The 19,300-nt window shown below is 43.7% G+C and overlaps 1 protein-coding gene across 8 annotated transcripts in view; it reads right to left on the bottom strand.

The window, feature by feature from the left end:
• The window catches only part of PTCH1 (patched 1), a 67,029-nt gene that overhangs the window by 28,369 nt on the left and 19,360 nt on the right, over positions 1–19,300 (bottom strand). For 6 of the 8 annotated variants that reach the window (XR_004478750.2, XM_049711472.1, XM_004283034.3 and 3 more), the window contains exons 3-12: positions 10,353–10,542; positions 8,650–8,719; positions 8,456–8,547; positions 6,892–7,090; positions 6,471–6,592; positions 5,506–5,653; positions 4,543–4,674; positions 3,965–4,120; positions 3,129–3,227; positions 2,498–2,623 (exon numbers count right to left, since the gene is read on the bottom strand). Coding sequence is in view for 7 of the 8 variants with exons in the window: in XM_049711472.1 (XP_049567429.1) it covers positions 2,498–2,623; positions 3,129–3,227; positions 3,965–4,120; positions 4,543–4,674; positions 5,506–5,653; positions 6,471–6,592; positions 6,892–7,090; positions 8,456–8,547; positions 8,650–8,719; positions 10,353–10,542 (1,334 nt within the window). In the remaining variant the exon portion in view is untranslated. Of the gene's footprint in view, positions 1–2,497; positions 2,624–3,128; positions 3,228–3,964; positions 4,121–4,542; positions 4,675–5,505; positions 5,654–6,470; positions 6,593–6,891; positions 7,091–8,455; positions 8,548–8,649; positions 8,720–10,352; positions 10,543–19,300 lie in introns of those variants that run through there. The other 2 variants (XM_033411368.2, XM_033411372.2) reach the window with 2 other exon arrangements.

Genomic DNA, 19,300 nt, shown 5'->3' with positions numbered 1-19,300 from the left:
AATTCTATTTATTTTGGCAAGGTTACAAAATTGGAAAGGCTCCACAAGGAAAAATTTTAACGTGGGTTTATCACTGGACAGAACCATTTTGGATATGTCCTTCTGATGCTTAACCTAGAGTATCCTGAAAATACAAATACAAACGAATACCCAAAGTTACAACTTAACACAGTTACTAACGTAAAGAGAAACTATATAATGGTCAATTTCAAACGTCAATACATTTTAAAGGGAACCAAGTGTAAAATTCCTGATGGCTACTGCAAAAATCATGGCATGCTCTTTTTTCTTAAATTTTCTATTCTTCTTTTTTACTTTTTGTGTTTGTTTACTGAGAATGAACCAGTATCACAGGAAGCCATTCTCTAGCAAATGAGCACTTCTAGAAGCTGTAGATGCAATTCCTAAAGTGATACTCCAGTGCCTTGGAATAGAAATGCAAAACCAACAGTATTCATTTCATCTCAGTAAGGTGCTTACCTTGGGAGAACTTAGCGTACTGGATTTTCTAAAAGGCGTAAGGAAAACTCATGTAGCTTTTCAGACCACCACACCATAGGATATCATTAAAGGACAGTATGCCTTGATGAATCATCAGTTTGTACTGAGAGAGGAGAGGAGAAAATGAGAGAGAGGGACAAGAAGAAAAGAAGGAGCGTGAGGTAAAGCAGATAAAGAACAGCGAGGGAAAAGGCAGGCAGAGAAGGACAGAGGAGGAGGGAGGGTCCCACTGTTAAAAGACTCTAGAACAGTTTCTCAGTACCAGAATCTGCTGTATACGAGACAAGAGCAGGCTATCAAAGGGTGCTGCACACGTGCATGGCTGTGCAAAAGGTGTCCTAAAACTTCAGTTGTACCAATAAATTAGTGGGCATCTTTTATTTACCTTCCGTATTACTGAGCACTTCTTAGATATATTTTCATTTTCTTTGAACTTTGGTCCCACTTTCAGATTTAATGTATTCATTTATTCACTCACTACTTCCATTTCTACTTTCTATATGTTTATAATAAAATGAAAATAAGCTTTTTTTTTTTTAGTATTTTTCTTTTTGGGGGGCCTGGTGGTCATAGTGATGGGTACAAAACCTTACAAGAGTAAACAAGTCTAGTGTCCCAAATGCAGTAAGATCACTAGTTGCTTAGGCCTTTATCGGTAATTAGTGAAATAAGATTCATATCTGAAGGCTAGAAAAGAGCCCAGTGTGTTGACAAAAATATAAATAGAAACCTAATCTATGACTTGTCAATTTCTCTTCCTGGTCACAATCCTTAGAACCTTTTGGTGATTAAAAGGAGTAAAGCAGTATGAATAAGCTGGATGGATGTAACAAGAGTTTAAAAAGTGACACCAAAAATAGTTTCCTTTAAAAACCTGGCCATCTCAGGAATTACTATCCCATTGTGAGAGAGGAGGAAGAGGGAAAGCCACTGCTCCTTTAATCTTTCTTGGAAACCAGTTGGAGCTTTAAAGTTTGAATTTCATTCACAAAACCTCAATAATATCCTTGAGAAATCAAAACCCTAAACCACTTCAGGCTTAGGAAGACCACGCCACAAACTGGGCAAGTAGCCTCCTTTATCTGCTGCGTTGACCAATTTCAGGATCTCCCACGAGTTTCAAGCAGCTGAAGAGCAATGCCAGTACTTTACACCAAGCACAGAACTGACCATAGCTGCATCCCCAGTCGCGGGAACTCTCCATTCTTACAATTCATGTTAGCTGGCTCTTTGGAAACATATCTCAGAGGCCTCTAGATGTGAAAGGGCCTGGTTTGGAAGGAAAGAACAGAACAACGATGGACCAAATTGCTCTGCGCAAGAAAGGGAGAGGAATTCTGTGTTCTCTTGGGCAGCCTCAGAGTCCGGTAGGGAACCAAAAGGAAGGAGAAGAGGGGCCAGGAAGAACAAGGAAGGAGAGGTGGCAAGTAAGGGCTGGCCAATCCCTCCTCACACAGTGAGGGATCTAACGCTCAATTTTAAGGTATGGCCTGGCCTGGGCTACCCTGCAACCCCATCCTCGTATCCGTGAAGTCTGCTCCGTGCAGCGGCTTTGTGCTGGGGGCTGCTTTAGGGAAATCAAGAGATGGTAGCCAGCAGGGGAAGGGGGTGAGCACAGAAACTGAGAGTGGAGTTTGGAAGCAGGGAAGAACAAGAGCTGGCTGCACCAGGGCCCAATCCTGATTATCTGCAGTACGGGCTTACAGGCGTCCCACATGGAGTGGCCCTGGGCCATAAGGATACCCAGGCCTCAGGCTTCTGAGCTATAGGGCTTTAAAGGAAAGAAAGAACCCTAGAACTTTCTTTCAGAGGGAGTGTCAAGGTTATTGCTTAAAGAAGCATCTACCCAGAAGAAAGAGTCCCCAAAGCTGGCACGCTGCTTTACTTCACGGTGGTGGTACCGTAAGCACATCACTGGAGAAAAGTAGACCTGGAAGGCTCGCTGCTGAGCGCAGCGCTCACAGATCCCCCCCGGATCTAGTTACTGGAAACTCACCTGCAGGGAGAACGCCCGCAGAGCGGGAATCGGGATCAACGCAGCCATGAAGAAGGCTGTGACGTTGCTGATGGATGTAAGGGCCACGCTGGCTCCCGTGCGCTTGAGACACTCCCCGGTCCTGTCCTAAGGATGAGAAACCACAGTGCTGAGAGCTGCACAGGGCGGAGTCCCCGCAGACCACAGACTGTGTGAAATAAGACAACTGGTAGTTTACAATGCTGACGTGAGGGGATAAGAAAGGGATATCTCTGCCTTTCCCTCTAACAGCAACACTGAAATTCAAGTTTTCAGTGCTATCTACACAGTCATGTGTTGTTCATGGTTATTACTATCCAAAGCACAAAGCTGCAAGATAATGATTTAAGTACATTTTTAATATGGTTAAAAAGGGGCAAGGAGAAATGAGAACAAAGTAACCAAAAAACCCAAAGAAACAAACGTGCACTTTGGAACAAGTCTCCTGAGATGCTTTTAACTTACTTCACTTATTTAGAGTCAGTCACGTGTCATCTGACTTGGGACTGAAATATTTACTGGGCCAGATAGAGAAAAGTGGAAGGACAAACACTCAGGAACAGAGAGGGGCTTCTGCTGTCCTCAAAGGTTTCTTCTTTTGTTTTTCTATTACCTCAAAAGGGATTCTTTTATTCTGTCCCGTTTCACTAAATGCATGCGCCAGAAGGAAGACATCATCCACACCAACGCCAAGAGCAAGAAATGGCAAAACCTGTAGTGAAGACACAGCACAGTGACATGAGACACGTGAGGTCCAGTTCTGAGAATTCTACAAAGCCATTTAAAACACTGCCACCAGCACCCCAAGGAGCTTACCCAAAGGATGGCTTACATGAACTCATGTGAAGAATTTAGTTTTATCTGATAGTTAGACCCCAAAGTCTAGCAGTTGTGGCTCACAGCAGATCTTGTCCATTACTATGTCTAAGCTCCACGTACAATAATTTTTTTAAGTTAACAAATGAGAAGGAATTATACTCCAATAAAGATGTTAAGAAAAAAAAAGTGAGAAGGAATCCATCTCATTTAAAGCAGTGGTTCTCAGAGCGTGATGCCTAGACCAGCAGTGTTGGGAGCTGGCTAGAAATACAAATTCTCCACCCTCACCCCAGATGGACTGCATTAGAAGCTCTGGGGATGGGGCCCAGCAATCAGTTTTCACAAGCCCGCCAGGTGATGCTAACGCACACTCAAGGTTAAGAACCACTACTCGAATAAATGATCTAAATTCCACCGATAAATGAAGCATCTCTAACTAATCAACAAGCCCATTCAGACCTGCCACTGTCAAGTGGTCCACTTAGAGACAGCACCCCCCTGAGAAATGGGGCATCTTAGTGGAAAAGGCTGGAAGACCCTTTAGGTGACATGGACACACTGGAGGCCAACTGGGCAAGCCCAGAGAGGGGTGTTTGTCAATGAACAGCAGACGGATGGCTCCTTTAGTACCTGAGTTGTTGCAGCATTAAAGGAAATCCCGATCAATGAGCACAGGCCCAATCCTGCAGCCACTGACAGTGCAACCAACAGGACACCAGCCAGCCCCACGGCACCCTGGGACTTGGAGCAGTCCCAGCGCAGCATGGTTAAACAGGCATAGGCAAGCTACAAGCAGAACAGTTGGGCAGGGTGGTGGGGAGGTGAAGGAATGAAGGGGAGTTGGAGGAAGGGGGGAGAGGAGGAAGGGGGAGACACAAAACAAAAGCCAAACATTAGAATGTGTAAAGATTCTAATGTTTTCCCCCACCCATCACCCCAAATCAAAAGGTAGAACTTATTAAATCGAACAACAACAAAAATTTACATTACAGACATCATACGAAATGATACGAGTCAAAGGTGGGCAAACTGCAAATGGTAATAAATGCTTTACACGACCACTTTTTAAACCGTTACGAAGCCGAGCTCTCTCTGTCTTGGGTGCAAGTGTGTGTTAAGAGCAGTTAAAAAGCAGGGGCAGTCATGGAAAGGTAAAAACTAAAAAACAAAACAAAAACGCCCCCTGGGAGAACTGAATTGATTGTTACCATCAGTAAATAGCCACTGGCCACTCGGATGACGCTGACATCAGAGAAGGACTTGAGGATGTCGTCCAGGGTCGTCGTGGTAAAGGAAAGCACCTTCTGAGTGGAGTTCTGAGCGACGCTTTGATGAACTACCTGCGGTCACAACGCAAGGATAAATTCCCAGATGGGATTAAAGCTACGGTGAGCTTCAAGATCACAGACCTCTCAGGTGACATGTCCCCTTTACCCAACCCCCACTTTTTTCTGATGCCTTGAAAAGAGCTCTCCATGATTGGGGTTTGAACTTGGACTAACGTTGAAGGACCTGAGCCTGGGACAATGAAGGCTATTGCTAATCAAACGAGAATGTGGTGCTGTGGTGAGCCGGTGAGCCTGCGTAATTGAAGTTTTCTCCGACAGCCTTATTTATGCTATGTCTAAGACTACTATTCTCCTCTCCATAACTCTACAACTGATTTGCGGGCCCATCAGTTCCCCCCTAATCCAAAACAACTCATTCTTAGGGGCACTCCTCCCCCTCTTCATTCGCTGGCCACTTTTAAAAGGTCACATGCAGCTCAGTAGAGGTCACTGCTTGGGAAACAAAGGCCAGCTCCTGTCACATGACCTAACCAAGGGGACTGCAGCTGTGAACAGATTCTATGCCTTGCTAATGTTTTCCAGACACCTTTTTTCGCTAACCAAGTGTTTTTTTTAAACACTGTTATGCCTTAGCTCTGGGGTTCACAATTGGTTACTCAAAATGTTTCAGGGCATCACAATTAGAATTAGCATCACCCAGATAGTGAGATTTTCAATATAAAGAGAAGGAAGAAGTTTTCATCCCCCCAAGTTCTCAGAATTACAATCAGTTTTGAAAATAAATTCTAACGAAAACAATGCTTTAAAACGTTAAAACGAAGTATTTAGTAACTAAGGGGTTTGTACTCAGGTTCAAAGGGCGTCAGAAGGCCACCCATTTACCTCCACATACGTCCTCTGCCAAGCCTCCAGGATGGCTGCTGCCTTGTCCTCGTTCCAGTTGATGTGCGAGACATACTCATAACCCTTGAAGTGTTCGTACATTTGCTTGGGAGTCATTAACTGAAACATGGTCTGCAAGGCGTGGGCGCTGTGATGGGGTGGAAAAGGCACACCATCAGCCTCCCCAGGAAGCAGCTCTCACTGTGCAAAATCCCCACCGAGCACCCCCGACTCACTCGCAGCCATTCTGTCCTACGTGAGCACATGTTTCCATTAAAACGGGACCTGGAAGGTTATTTTATTTAATAGATTGATGTACCATATTAAAGGTGTAACCTTACAAACCTTTTACAGATACACCCCCAAATTAAATTAATAGGCAATTTCCTTTCTCAGTTTCTAGTCAACGAAACAGGAAGGGTAGTGGAGTAGATAGCCTGATCAGATATGCTGGGCTCCGCGCTGCACGCTTGCTTGTGCAGAAATCCCAGACGACAGCTCTCCCAAGGGAGAAATCTCAGACGGAGCGCCTGACACTTGACGGAGCGGAGTCCACAAGTGCACAGAGGATAATTCTCATTTAGCCCTCAGTCGTTGGTCTTTCCCTTGAACAGTCTGTGATGGAGTTCAGCTCCTATCATTTAACTCCACATGGTATGACCGATTCCTCTTGCCTACTTTATAGTTGCCCTGATTTTCTACATCACGGGTAGATCTTCTAAAATCCTACAATCACTAACTACAGTCTCAATGAAAATGATAAATCTTGAAAAATTCCCCATAAGGTGCTTTTCTGAGCCGGTCTAGTCCACTAATATTTCCTAATATTCTATTACACCAGACAGCTAGCTAGGGTAACAGTTAAGTATTAATACAAATACACTTGCAGACGTCAGAAGGGAAGTGGTTTCTGAGGAAAGGACAAAAAATAGACGGCTTGGATTTTCCTCCACGTGTTGGATTACCTGACAAGCTTTCCAGTGCTGTTCTTGACTGTGCCACCCACAATCAGTTCCTCCTGCCAGTGCATATACTTTCTGGATAATCCATGACACCCACCATTCAAAACAAGGGCCATATCAAGAGGCTAAAAATAAAGAGACAGCCTCATAATTACAGGAATTAGTAGGCAGGTCACATGCCTTGTTAAAATCCAGTGCATTAAGGGCTTGTTTGTTTCAGTGAGAACATTAATAACGAGGCTAATGAGAGGCGTATGGCAAATCTTACAGCAAAATTTAGCTCTTTAAACAAACTTAGTTCCATAGACCAAAAAAGTCATTGAGAATGCAATCTTAAAAATAAAAATAATAGAACTAAAAATGGGGGCACATGGCAAGTTTCTCTCCCTTCCCCGCCTGAGGAGCAATCAATGGCTGTACTTACTTTGGTTGCATTTTTGTTGGGGGCTGTGGCAGGGCAGTCCGGATCAGCCGGATTGAGGCAGGGCCGGTCCATGTAACCATGACCAACTTCAGCCTTATTCAGCATTTCCTCCCAGCTGTCCACTTGATAGTTTATTTTCTTTAACTCTTCTAGGAATTCCAAAGGGTCAAAGTTTGTCCACTGCAAAGGAGGCTTACCTCTGTGAAAGAAATTAGGAGGCAAGACAATGAAAGAGAGGCTTCCGAGCCCTTAGTAAAATAACAAGACTGAATCTACTGCATCTGGATTGTAGGATGCTTTTTGGGGAAACAACTGTAATTCTGGGACCTTGGCACAAAACCCAAACGCTCCTTTCCAGTATACCTATATGCAAACCTAAGTCAGGAAAATAATTCATGAATGAACATGGCGAACAGAGAGCTTATAAATTAACAAAGGTACCAAAGAATCTTAACTTGCTGATATAGTATATTTAATACCTAACACCCAAATTAGCCAAATGGGTGCTTCTAAGCATAAGACTGAGACCCAAAATTAAGGGGTGGGGGGCGCAGAGGAAATCACAATGTCAAATTAGCACTTGCCAGCCTAATAAATGCTTTGTAAATGTCATCAATCAAAATATTTGATCTCCATTACCTTTAATAATCCCATACTTATGAGCTCTCTCTGACAGCCTGGCAGTCAGCCCCACGAGCCCCCTGCTGCCTCTGCCATCACCGCCATCAAGGCCACTTCCCCCCACACTCACTTTTGAATTTGTGCTGCTGACAGACCAGAAAGGCTTTTGGCTGCCTGTTATGTGGTTCAAACCACACTGTAGCTGCTTAACCAGGCTGAAGTCATTATTCAGAATCTCCCAACCAGAAAACACAAAACCCCTTATTTCCCACCTAAAACTGTACACTGAAGGTCAGGGTATGGCCACTGCAAATTGCTTTTGCAGATATGCGCAAGCTAGGAGAGAAACAATAACCCAAGCACTAACTCTTGCATAATTAACTGAAAATGTCTACACTGATTAACAATTATTCCTTAAATGATGCCGTGTACATAATATTCAACTGCTAAACTGCGAAGCATCCCCTACCATGACCTTCAAAGATAGTGGATTTCCCTCTTAAATGCCATTAATGTGATCCAAAGAAAGGTCAGCATTTCACTTAACAGGAAGATCTTGAACTTCGACATGTATCCACTAATAAATTCTCTCCTTAAAAAATAAGCTAAACCCACGTTAAGTGCTCGGTGTACAAAACTGCAAATATTTTAAAGAGTTAAAAATCACACATACTCTGAAATAATTTGCATTTTATTTGCATATAAATGGGCTGGTAAAAGTGAATGAAATTTAATGATGCCTACAGAACTTTTTTTGAAAAGAGGAGAAACATTCTGCCGAAGTGCCCTCTCCCCCAACTATTCACTCAAAACATGCACATGGAATTTCAATGTTTTTATTTCTTGTCCAAAACTGAAACAGAATAAACAATGATAAGGTAACATCAGAAACATTCTAGAGTTTAGAAATCACAGACATCAGAAAACAAGATCACACACTTACAGTAGGTATGCTGTCCCAGACTGTAACTTCGCCCCTTCCCAGAAGCAGTCCAAAGGTGTAATAATTAAACAAGGGTAAAGATATTCTATTATCTGTCAAAGTTGAAAAGTATAGGCCACGCATTAGGCTAATGTATACCACTGGGCTATTTGAGAATTTTTGAGAATTTTTTTGCAAACAGAAAGAAAATATACCTGATCCATGTAACCTGTTTCTGTGATAAGTTCTCCAGATTTATAACACAAATGTTCCAATTTCCATTGCCTATTAAAATAAAAAGCAGAGACAAAAGTTTCTTATAGTAATAAAGGAAATGTGTGCAAAATCAGAACTATAGAACATACACAGAGAACTGCAATTTTGATCACTTTTCAGTATCTGTCAAAATGAGCAGAGCTTTGCCAAATGGATTCAACAAGCTTGCTTTAATGAATAGATAATACTCAACTGTAATTAACATGTGGGGTGTTTATGTAAATGAATGCTACCCAAAGTACTTGAAAAGTCTTGTTTTCTTAAGTGTTCTCCCAATAATCTTGTTTACACCATTAATCTGCTTTTCCACATACATTAAACAACTTCAGGGCAGATAATTCAGAGTTGAATTATCACAAATTCAAAATAGGTGGGGACTAAATTAGTAAGGCTTATAATGTATTAACATATATTGAGGTGGGAAAATATTACTTTTTTTTTACTGGTAAATTATGTCCTTATTAACAGAGAGTGTTCAAAATGAACTTTCCTGCTCTTAACCACAAATGCTATAAAGAACATTACCAGGTAGATTGGTTTCCCACTTTACATTCTTCTATTCTTGTCCTACAGAAATTATATCAAATATACTGATCAACAATTACCTATACTATCCATCATCTATTATTATAGCATTTTGTTATCCCTAGAAGAGTGCTGTATAAGCCCAGGCCTTCCCAAGTGTATTAGGGAAATGAGTCTAATTTGAAAAAAGAGAAAATTAGGAAAAGGTAGGGATGGGAACTCCAGGAAAAGAAAAAATATAAAACTCCTTCTAGACTGCTCTGTTTCATTGGTCTACTTTTTCTTTTATTAGTCGCCCAAAAAGAACGTTCTGGACTTCGTCCTCTTCCTTGTGGAACCTTCCCATCCATCCCTCAGTGCCCTGCTGAAATGCCACCTTTTTGCTAAGCTTTCTTTGATCAGTGCTGTTGAAAGTGACCCCTTTCTCTTGAACCCCAGAGCAATGCTGGTCGGCTCTCCTTCTTGACACTGGAGCACCTGTAGGAGGGACTGCCTGTGTTTGGCTTTGTACATGCTTCTCTGTATTGTCTTTCCTCTCCCTAACTTAGGCTGTGGTGGTTTCATTCCAGAACTCCTCCTATGCTTTTACTACATCCACAGCATTGCTAAATTAGCTACAAAGCTAAAGGGTAGTATTTGGTAAAGGTGTGTGAATCCACCTTACTCTGCCTACCTGTCCCCAGGAATTCACCACAGTGGCTCAGCTCAACCCCCTATTTTTTGGTGACACATACCAACCACTAACATCTGTAATGAATAAAGTAATGAGAAGTAACTTCTTTTTCTTTTTTATTCTTTGTGAGGTGACTAAAGGCGATTCAAAATGTAACTGTTCCAAAAACAGGTTAAGCAGTGAAACATCTTCAGAACGGTGGACAGCCATCCAAATGGCTGCTTGAAGGACCATACTCATTTGGGTACAGTGCCAAGATACTCACTGAAAATACATTATAAAGTAATGTAGTTCATATGTTACTAAACTTTAGAGACAAATCAAGATTTTAAAAATCATTTCACGAGAAAACTGTTTGAACTAACACTTCCGCTGTATTTCCAGGGCAACTTTATTTGCTAAAACAAAGGGGTCTAAACCAGCAGCCTCTCCCCACCACCTTACCTGTTATACATATATACATGGACCCGGCTGGCCTGGAGCGCCGAGTCCAGGTGCTGTCGGAGTGCCTCCGTGGTCAGGACATTAGCACCGTCTTCCTTGGGGGTCTGAATCATGAGTTGAGGATTAAACATAGCCTCTTCTCCAATCTTCTGGCGAGTGTAATTTAATTCACGACTTACTCGCCCACCAACTGGTAAACACGTACAGGTTTCAATTAGAACAGCAAAATCCCCACAAATTCACATTCTGTTACCTCACTAACAGGAGCAGGGTACACAATAAATGAACTCTGGTCACAGAAATGTATGGCTGATGTCTAAGGGGTAACATTCACTTTATTATGACTGGCAATGTTAACTCTACCAATAACAAACATATAAAAAATACTCACTAAAACCTATTAACAATGGTCCTGCCTGTCACACACGCAAACCTAATGCATGCGTGCTTTGTGCACCTTCTAACTAACACACCATATGTATAAAGGGGGAGGGGGAAGGAAAACTTGAGACACTTTTCCTTGCAGACCAGACCAAATACCCCTGTTACAATTTCTTTCACTTGTATAAACAATGTGCCCCTGCAGCACATTTCAAGATAAATGGCTTCAATTTACACTCTTCTCCTAAATAATCTGGCAAAGGTAACAAGGAAATGTTTCTTCTTGTTGGAAAAAGAAACAAGGAAAGGTGGCAAATGTGTATTTAGCACAAAACTTGCCAGGAGAAGATAAATAATGTGATTTATGTCAGATGCACGAGGGGAAATCCCACTTGAGAAGAACCAAATGTATCAGCCATGGCTGTCTTGGGAGGCCCTGGAACCTGCTCTCTCAGATTCACCTGGTCAGCATCCAGAAAGCACAGGTGCCAGGTTCTGAGTCACCTGGCTGCCTGTGTTCTGGAAGCTCCCCTGGTGATTCGGAACCCCTGCCCCAGCTTCTCCAGCAGGCGGCCGAAGCTGGGCGTGAGAAAAGCCAGCACAACAAAGCACGAGTAATGTTGTTACTAAAACCTGCTTTTTTGGTCTTCTTCCTCGGGCTCTAAGCTGTATTTCAATTAGGGTTTTAGAACGCGCCAAGCTCAGGATGCTGCACTGTCTGGGACATATGGAGGGAAAGGAGTTTTACTTCTCAACAGGGCCCTGATGGGAGCTGTGAAACGAAGCTCTGGTGAGGCTGCTTTGATTCAACACGGCGAACGGTAAGGACTTTGAGGGAAGGCCCGCAGGGACAGCTAACAGAAGAGAATCCTCGAGCACCCTCACCCCTACACACTCCAGTTCCAAAAGGCACTGTAAGCTGAATGTTTACTGAAAAGCAGGCCTTCAGTTCTATCTTTTAGAAAGAACCCTCAGGGATCATCTTAGCTTTCCCACGAGGAGAAATCCTTTTTCTTCAAGTTTAGTATTCAAGGACATAAACATTTGGTTTGAGCAAGTAAATAAGTACTGGGAACAGCGGGTTGTTTAGTTCTCTTGGCATATTTTATAAACAAGGGAGCAAGCTAAAGAGCAAATAATGCCCTCATTAGGAAAACTAGTCCAGATTCGCAGACTGGCAGAGTCATCTGTGCAGGTTCACGCAGATGGCCAAGGCCACCGCAGAACTCTGTGAGGTGAGGTTGAACATACTGTGGTGTGTTGGAGAGACAAGAGGAAGAGGGAGGGGAGGGGGAGGGGAGGGAGGTGTAGGAGGAGAGAGAGGGAAATGATCATTGGCTATAAAAACTATTTAGATGCTGCGGAAAACTTTGGCAGATAGCCCAGGGAACTGCTGAGGCCCCAGTAATCAGTTTGAAGTTAAAGACCATAGGAAAAAATAGGAAACAACTTGCAGCAGAGCCGGCATTTACATAAGGCCATAGGCCTTCTCAGGATGCTACATAAAAGCTGCCTGCAGGCAGGGTCTGGCTCCTTCTGGCAGGAATCACTATGTATTATGTCAACCAATTAGTGAACTGAATTACACTCAATCCACATTCTCTAGAGATAGAAAAGCTGTTTGAGGTCCCCCTCCCAAAAAAAGCCAATTATTAGTCCAGAGGTCACTCCTGAAAAGCTACAGAGCTGCACACCAAGGAGCTCCAAATAGCCTTTTTGAAGAAAAGCTCAACTCCTCCTTTTTTCTGGCTATCAGACATCAATGCCCCGTGGCTATCAGACATCAATGCCCCGTGCCTATCAGTCATCTGTACCTGCCTCCTTAAGCACTGGCATAGCACGTGACTTCTCATGCTGCTTACAAAGTCGGAACGCCAGGTGAATTCAGACCATGAGGTAGAAACAACCACCACCAAAGCAGGACCATAGACCTCCCCGGGGCCCACTGCCCCCCGGCCCCTGCCTGCCCAGCAGAGCGGCTGCCTACAACTATAACCAATAAGGCGATGACCCAGGAGAGAAGTGCACACAGAAATAAAAACCAAATGCAAGGTTCATGCTGCTAAGAACTAACTAAACTCTTCTAGACCAATCTCATAATGGTTCGATTCATTTACCTCAGGGGGTTTCAGAAATGATGCTATTTCCTACAAGATATAAAATGTACCTCAGGGATTCCATAATGTCACCTTTTTAGAGTTTTTAAGATGTATATTTAAATAAACACCTATATTTTAATAAAGGGGTACGTTTTTCACATCTCTAGAATTGAAAACCTTTTTGCTCTTCCACCTCTTTACGCTAGTGATAAATGTGAATATTTTGCTAACGTGACAACCAGTTTCAACGAAGACAAGACTATTATCATTCGTAGATCTAGCAACTAGAGTTGAAGGATCCTGAATTCTAGTTTCCACAACCAGCTATGCTGTATCCTACTTTTGAGTACTGTTAAATTAGATTTACTTTTCCATATTACATGACCATATTTTACTTAACACTTCATCTTTTATAAACAAATATGAATGTTTCTGCAAAACTATTCAGTAACTTTTTAAAAAGTTTAGCTGATATCCACTTTCTCTGATAAATAGTTGTAACATGACTCATTCAGCCAGCAAGCATTTGTGGGGTTCATGCTAGGTGCTGTGTATTGGGGTGTGTGGTAGATTAGACAGCTCCAAGAGGCTCGCTGGCCAGTGAAGCAAACAGGCAGTACACAAACAAACCAATGTGGTAGTTTCATGGCATGACAAGTGCTATGGAGGAAATCAAGGTGGCAGTGCCATGTGAGTTACTGGGTGGTGGGGCAGGGGAAAGGCCACTTCAAATGGAGTTGCCAGGGAAGACCTAAGAGGAAGAGATACTTATGTTGACCCTGAAGACCTGGGGAAACAGCATTCTGGCCGGAGGAACTAGCAACCACAAAGTCCTCAGGTTTGGCTTGCAACAGGGAGAGAAAGAAGGCAAGAGTGGCTGGAGCTGGGTGAGACCATAATCGTGTCATTCACTTGGTTGCACTGGTAGACTTAGCTCCTTCTCAGGTGGACCTGTGTCATAAACTGCACAGCATTCATACGCTCTTACATCAGTATTCACCCAAGTCACTCTAGAACAAGCTACCAGGAACAGAAGTCCTTCTGGACAGGGCAGTTGTACAGATTCACTGACTTTTGCGACTCTAGCAAATGCCTATCCTACATCACAGCTGAGTGACGGGCCCCGAGCTTTCTTTATCTTGCCGTCTTCCTTACCACGCAGAAGTGTGAAGCTATGGTCTCAGGAAGCCCTTTCAAGTATTGAAATTACAGGTGTGGTTTGGGGGAAATGGTTTGCTCCCTTCTCTTTACCATTATCAAGGTCAAAGTCCTTTTTTAATTGAAAAGTAATCTCATATTTATGAAATACCGCGTAGTCATTTTTGACTACTGAGCGGAATGACCTGTAAGGTCCAGCATTTGTGATATAGATGTAGGTATACAGCCATGTGAACAGTGGTTATTACTGTGCAGTGGTTTATGAATAATATTTACTCACTTTACTTTTTGGGGTTTATCTCTATTTCTTAATGCTTCTGCAGTAAACACGTATAATTAAAGACCCCCATGTGACAAAAAGAGAAAAATACGAAAGCTACTTGACAGGTATCTGAATTAAAAACAAACTCAAGGCAAAAATATTATGCATCTCTATCATATTCTGAAGTCCTCTGATATTTTTTTCCTTCTTCCAAACCGAACAACTGTAACAACAAAATTAACAACCAAGCTTTGTGAACAACACTCAGGAAAACTGTTACTTAGGATCCTGGACACAAAATAAACGTTTACATGTGTGTGGTGCTTTCCACTTGCAAAGCCCTTCACACTCATTATATACTTATTTTTAAACATTTTGCTTACTGCTACTCCCCAGTCAAGATGGGGCAAGGTGGAATGGACAGGCAATGGGAACAGATATCAGAAGACCTGGGTTCTGAGCCCCAGTCTTGCCACCCGAGGCACTGAAATTTGGGATACAGTTGAGTCTCAGTAACCTTCTGTGTAAAGTGGAATAAAAATGATACCACTAACCTCACAGGATGGTGTGAGCACTGACAATTCTATGAAATTTCCCAAACCCTTAACCAGGTGCCGAGCAGACATCCATTCATTTATTTGTTTATTGCAGGGCATGCATCATCGCCCTTATTTTACAGAGCAGGAAACAGAGCTGCAGAGTCTGGGTGACTTGCCCAAGGTTACCAGCTGATAGGAGGTGGAATCAACCTTTAACTCTGAGCCCAACTGTCCTGCAAGCCTCAGGGCTTCCGTGCACCAGCTGAGATTATGAGTTCAGGAGCGCCAAATGACACATACCGGACTAAGTAAGCCCACAGATAAGAGTTTTCAGAATGCACAAAAGTATTGCACAGGACAAATAACTGGTATCTTTATTTAAAGGACAACAATGTTGCCTCTCAGATTGTTCACCACCACTGAAAAGACAGGTTTTTTTTCCATAGGGCCCCATGGGCAGTCGTAGACAGGCCCCGTTTGCCTCTGGTCCTCAGAGGTGCCTGTCTTAGAGGGGGCAGAGAGAATGAGGGCACACGGGGAACAAGCAGCCCTAAGCCTCTTTACCTACAAATTCTGCCATTTTGTTTTCCAGGAATCGGAGGCTTAAACCAATTCTTTGAAAGAGGCAGGGTAAAAAGCATCACTTCTGCTGATCCTTTCCTCTGCAAATCAAACCAAGTATAGTTTTCCAAGGTGAAGAGGGGCCGACATAGGTAGGAAACCATTCCGCTCAGGGGTCCGTACCCCCAGGCCAATGGCATTCCAATCCATGGTAGACACCAGACGGTCCCCATGATGTTCTGCTGGATTGTTCCTCAGCACGGCCTTTCACACAGAGCTTAATAAACATCTGTGGCATTCATGCAAAAAGCTTTTGGCAAAAGCTTATTGTGATTCACATAAAGATGTTCTGAAGGACCAACCAAAGTGTTTTTCACAATAAATTCCAAGTCCTTTCAGGGAGGCACTGTCCGCTGCCCACTCACCTCGGTGCACACTCAGTGTGTCGGATGAATAAATGAATGAACAGCCTCAATACAGAGCCTTGGGAACAGGCAGTCATCTGTATAAGATATTAATTCTCCCCAAAGCCTCAAAAGTCAATCAGTCAAAACAAATGACCCTTTCAGCCTGAAAAGTACCCACTCAGAGTCCAATTAGGAAAATGGGGTCTGTGTATATGCAAGTGGGGCATTTGCATTTGATTAATCCCATGAATTATCTAACAGCCTCTAGACAGATTTTCCCCCCCTTTAGTTGCTTCAGGTCCTTCTTTCAATCTTGTGATTAGTTATTGTGAGCATGAAAAAGTGCAAATCTCTAAAAGGGTGTAACTGTAAAATTATTAGCACCAGCTCATTTTCTAAACTGAAAAAAATGAAGATTCAGTAATTTGGGCAATTGGCTGAGAACTCCTGGGCTGTGAGTTTTAGTCACTCTTCCACCCATCTCTTTTATTCATGACTAGCCAACTGCTGCTTAAGCTTCTGGGCTGTTTTTCTCCTGGTGGGATTGTGCCCTTGGGCGTTGCCATGGGAAAATGCTAGAATCATATAGCCCAAAGAGAATCTGTCTTCATGAAGTGAACCCAGCGCGATGAAGACAGCAAAAACAAGAGCAGGACAGACACACTGCGACGCCTCCCCAGGGACTGTGAGGGGGGAGGAGGGCCAAGCGCAGTGGCAGTAGCGGCTCTGAGCATGTGCCTGCTACTAGCCCCCGCACCAGCTGTTTGCGGTACCATCTGTTCCCACCCGGGCTGCTTCCTCTGAACGGCGTTCCCTGAAGCCGCCAGCTCGCCCTGTCGGACACGATCAGGTCAGCCCAGCACTGGACCTGCTGCCTGCCACAGCTCCCCCGACCCAGTATTTCTCACAGGGCCACCAGCTCCCAACATGACACTGCATCTGTCAGGAGGCCCATTCTTCACTGGTCACTTGCTGCTGTGGCAAATCAGGGCTGGGGTCAACCCCACCTATGACAGGCTGAGTGAAGTCAAGCCTGCAGAAGGATGTTGCTGGCTTCCAGCAGAATGTGGCAGCGTAGAGCTCGGCTCTATCCCTAACTGCATACTTGCCCGGCTGTGAACTGTCCCAGGTCCTACCGTGATTGCACCCAATTGCTCAAGTGCTACAGGCAGGCAGCTGCAAACCCCAGACCTGTCCTTCAGCAGGAGCTGAGCAAGCCCAGGAGGGTCCGACAGAGCAGCATGCTTGCTCGGAGGCAATGCTGGACCAGGAAGTAGAACCCAGGGACCAAAGACAGCATGCTGTTATCAAGTTCTAAGTTCTTAGTGAAGGCCTCCTCATGTCTTCATAAGGACACAAAACAACTGAACGACAACAACAAAACCAAACGCTTGCAAGGGCTGTGGGCTCTCTATCTAGTAGTCAGGCTGTCGGATGACATCAACCCCGGTTCCCTTCTCCCAGCTTCTGTGGGGCGGATATCACCTCTCTGCTCTGAACAGTCTTCTTGCCATGATCCAGCCTGGGCCTCTTTTCACTGGCCTCCTGCTTGAGTGGCCTGGGGAGCGGGGAGACAACGTGAGTCCCCACCTTCGCATACAGGCTCCCTGGCCCCTGCGGAACTCCACGCTGGCCCGATTTATCTCCTGCACCGACCCTTCCCTCTGCATCTGTGTGGAGAGACGCATGTCACTGGTCACTTGGGGCCACTTTCATGATTGTGTGGCCATCAGGATTAGCTGGATTAGGGGCTGATGCATAAGGACCCCCTGGTGCTGTGAGGAAGTTTTGTCACTAGGTCAGCATGGTGTGAACTATGTTCTGTCACCACCACCACTCCTAGAGTCACCAACCGAAGAAAAGTGGGGGTGGGGGGAGGGTGGCAGAAAAAATGCTTCCAGAGCAAAAATGCATGAACTCCTCATAGCAATAAATTCCCCCATCATGCATTTCGAAGGACATGAACGACTGAAGACTGTCTCCCTTTTAATCAAGAAACCTACAGGATTCTTTTCTTACCCATAAAGAATTTCATGGGTCTGAGAGTGGCGGTAGGTGGGATGGTAAGCATAGCTGCCATAAGACACAAGGGAACTTCTATTCTAGCCCTTTGCTAAAGCCAGTCAAGCAGTTTGGGAAGAGAGTCAAACTGTTGGAACCTTATTATGTTCAAGGCGAACTAACACCTCCACAATGGTCAATTCTCATTCTTCTAAAGATGCTTGCACTAGCTCACCTAAGGGGGATTCCCCTGTTTAATTAGAAGGAAAACAATATGGACAGGAACAGTGGAGGGGATGGGAGGGGGGCAGGGGGAACAAGAGGATGGGGAGAAAACCAGAGGCACAACTCTTAACTCCTTTTAAAAATTCACTAACTGAAAGTTTTCCTCCCAGGAAATCATTTGGCCCATTCACCTACCCCAACCTCCCATCCTGGCCGCCACTCATGTGGACCCTGCATGAAGTAAACACAATTTGTAGAGAAAGTAATGGGATTTCTGCAAGTGTGTGTGAGTGTGTGTGAGTGTGTGTGTGTGTGTGTGTTTTATAGAATAGTCCCTCTTGCACAGAATCGGGCTGTCCCATCAAAGCCGTATCTGTTATATTTCTGTCTTTCTCTTCTGTTTGGCGTATTCACCAACAAGAGAAAAGGAGGTAAGCTTTGGCGGCCCTGACCTGCAGCTGGAACACAATACTTTCGCACAGCCCTGCCGACCCCTGACATAAATTTTACACCGCAGCTGGCATTTACACACTCAGCATTACCATATGTATAGCTGCTCGGTGCTAATTATGCTAATCACCTGTCTAACTCGCTGCTGCGAAAAATGGTTGTATTTAGCAGTCCGGTGCCTACCAATGCAGCTTACTGTGTGGCTGAAATGTACATTCAGACGGCCCTGAATGGCAAGATTTTTCCACGTTGCTGGCTACATTCAGGCCTCAGAAAAATTTATTCAAGTCAACTGGTTTCGGTCCGCAACAAAAAAGTTACGAGAAAAAAGTGAGTGTGTTCTTGCCCTAACATTCTGGATCTGCTTGCAAGCAAAATGATAAATCAATTGGTGTGGGAAACAAAAAGGGAGAGAGATTTCTTTTGGGAGCCATGTGAAACTGTAGCCTATTTAAAAAAAAAAAAAAGAAAAAAAAAAGGGTCATCCTATTCCCCAAATCTCTAGAAAGAGCAGTTAATAGATATTTAGCCCTAATCCCAATTCTCTCAAATTGCAAGCTTTGTTTGCAATTAAGCAAGGTATTAAACATGTGCAGTTTTTTTCTGGATCATGTGTGACAAAAATGATGGTATCGTTTTTTAACTTATTACAACACTGTATGAACCTCATGGGGAAAAAATCAGGTAAGAGGAAAGGAATGATGTCTTAGGTAGTCTCGGAAAATTATTTCATTACTTTATCTTTTAGAAAGCTTCTACTTAAAAAGACACTGTGTGATATTTACATCTATTTTGTGAAGTTTTCTGGCTTCTCCACTAAAGGAGCAAAAGAAATCAAGAGAATAGGGGTGGGAAAGATGGGAGA

This window comes from Orcinus orca, chromosome 6 (assembly GCF_937001465.1).
Source record: "Orcinus orca chromosome 6, mOrcOrc1.1, whole genome shotgun sequence".
Classification (NCBI taxonomy): Eukaryota; Metazoa; Chordata; class Mammalia; order Artiodactyla; family Delphinidae; genus Orcinus; species Orcinus orca.
This window is presented reverse-complemented; position numbering and strand designations above follow the sequence as displayed.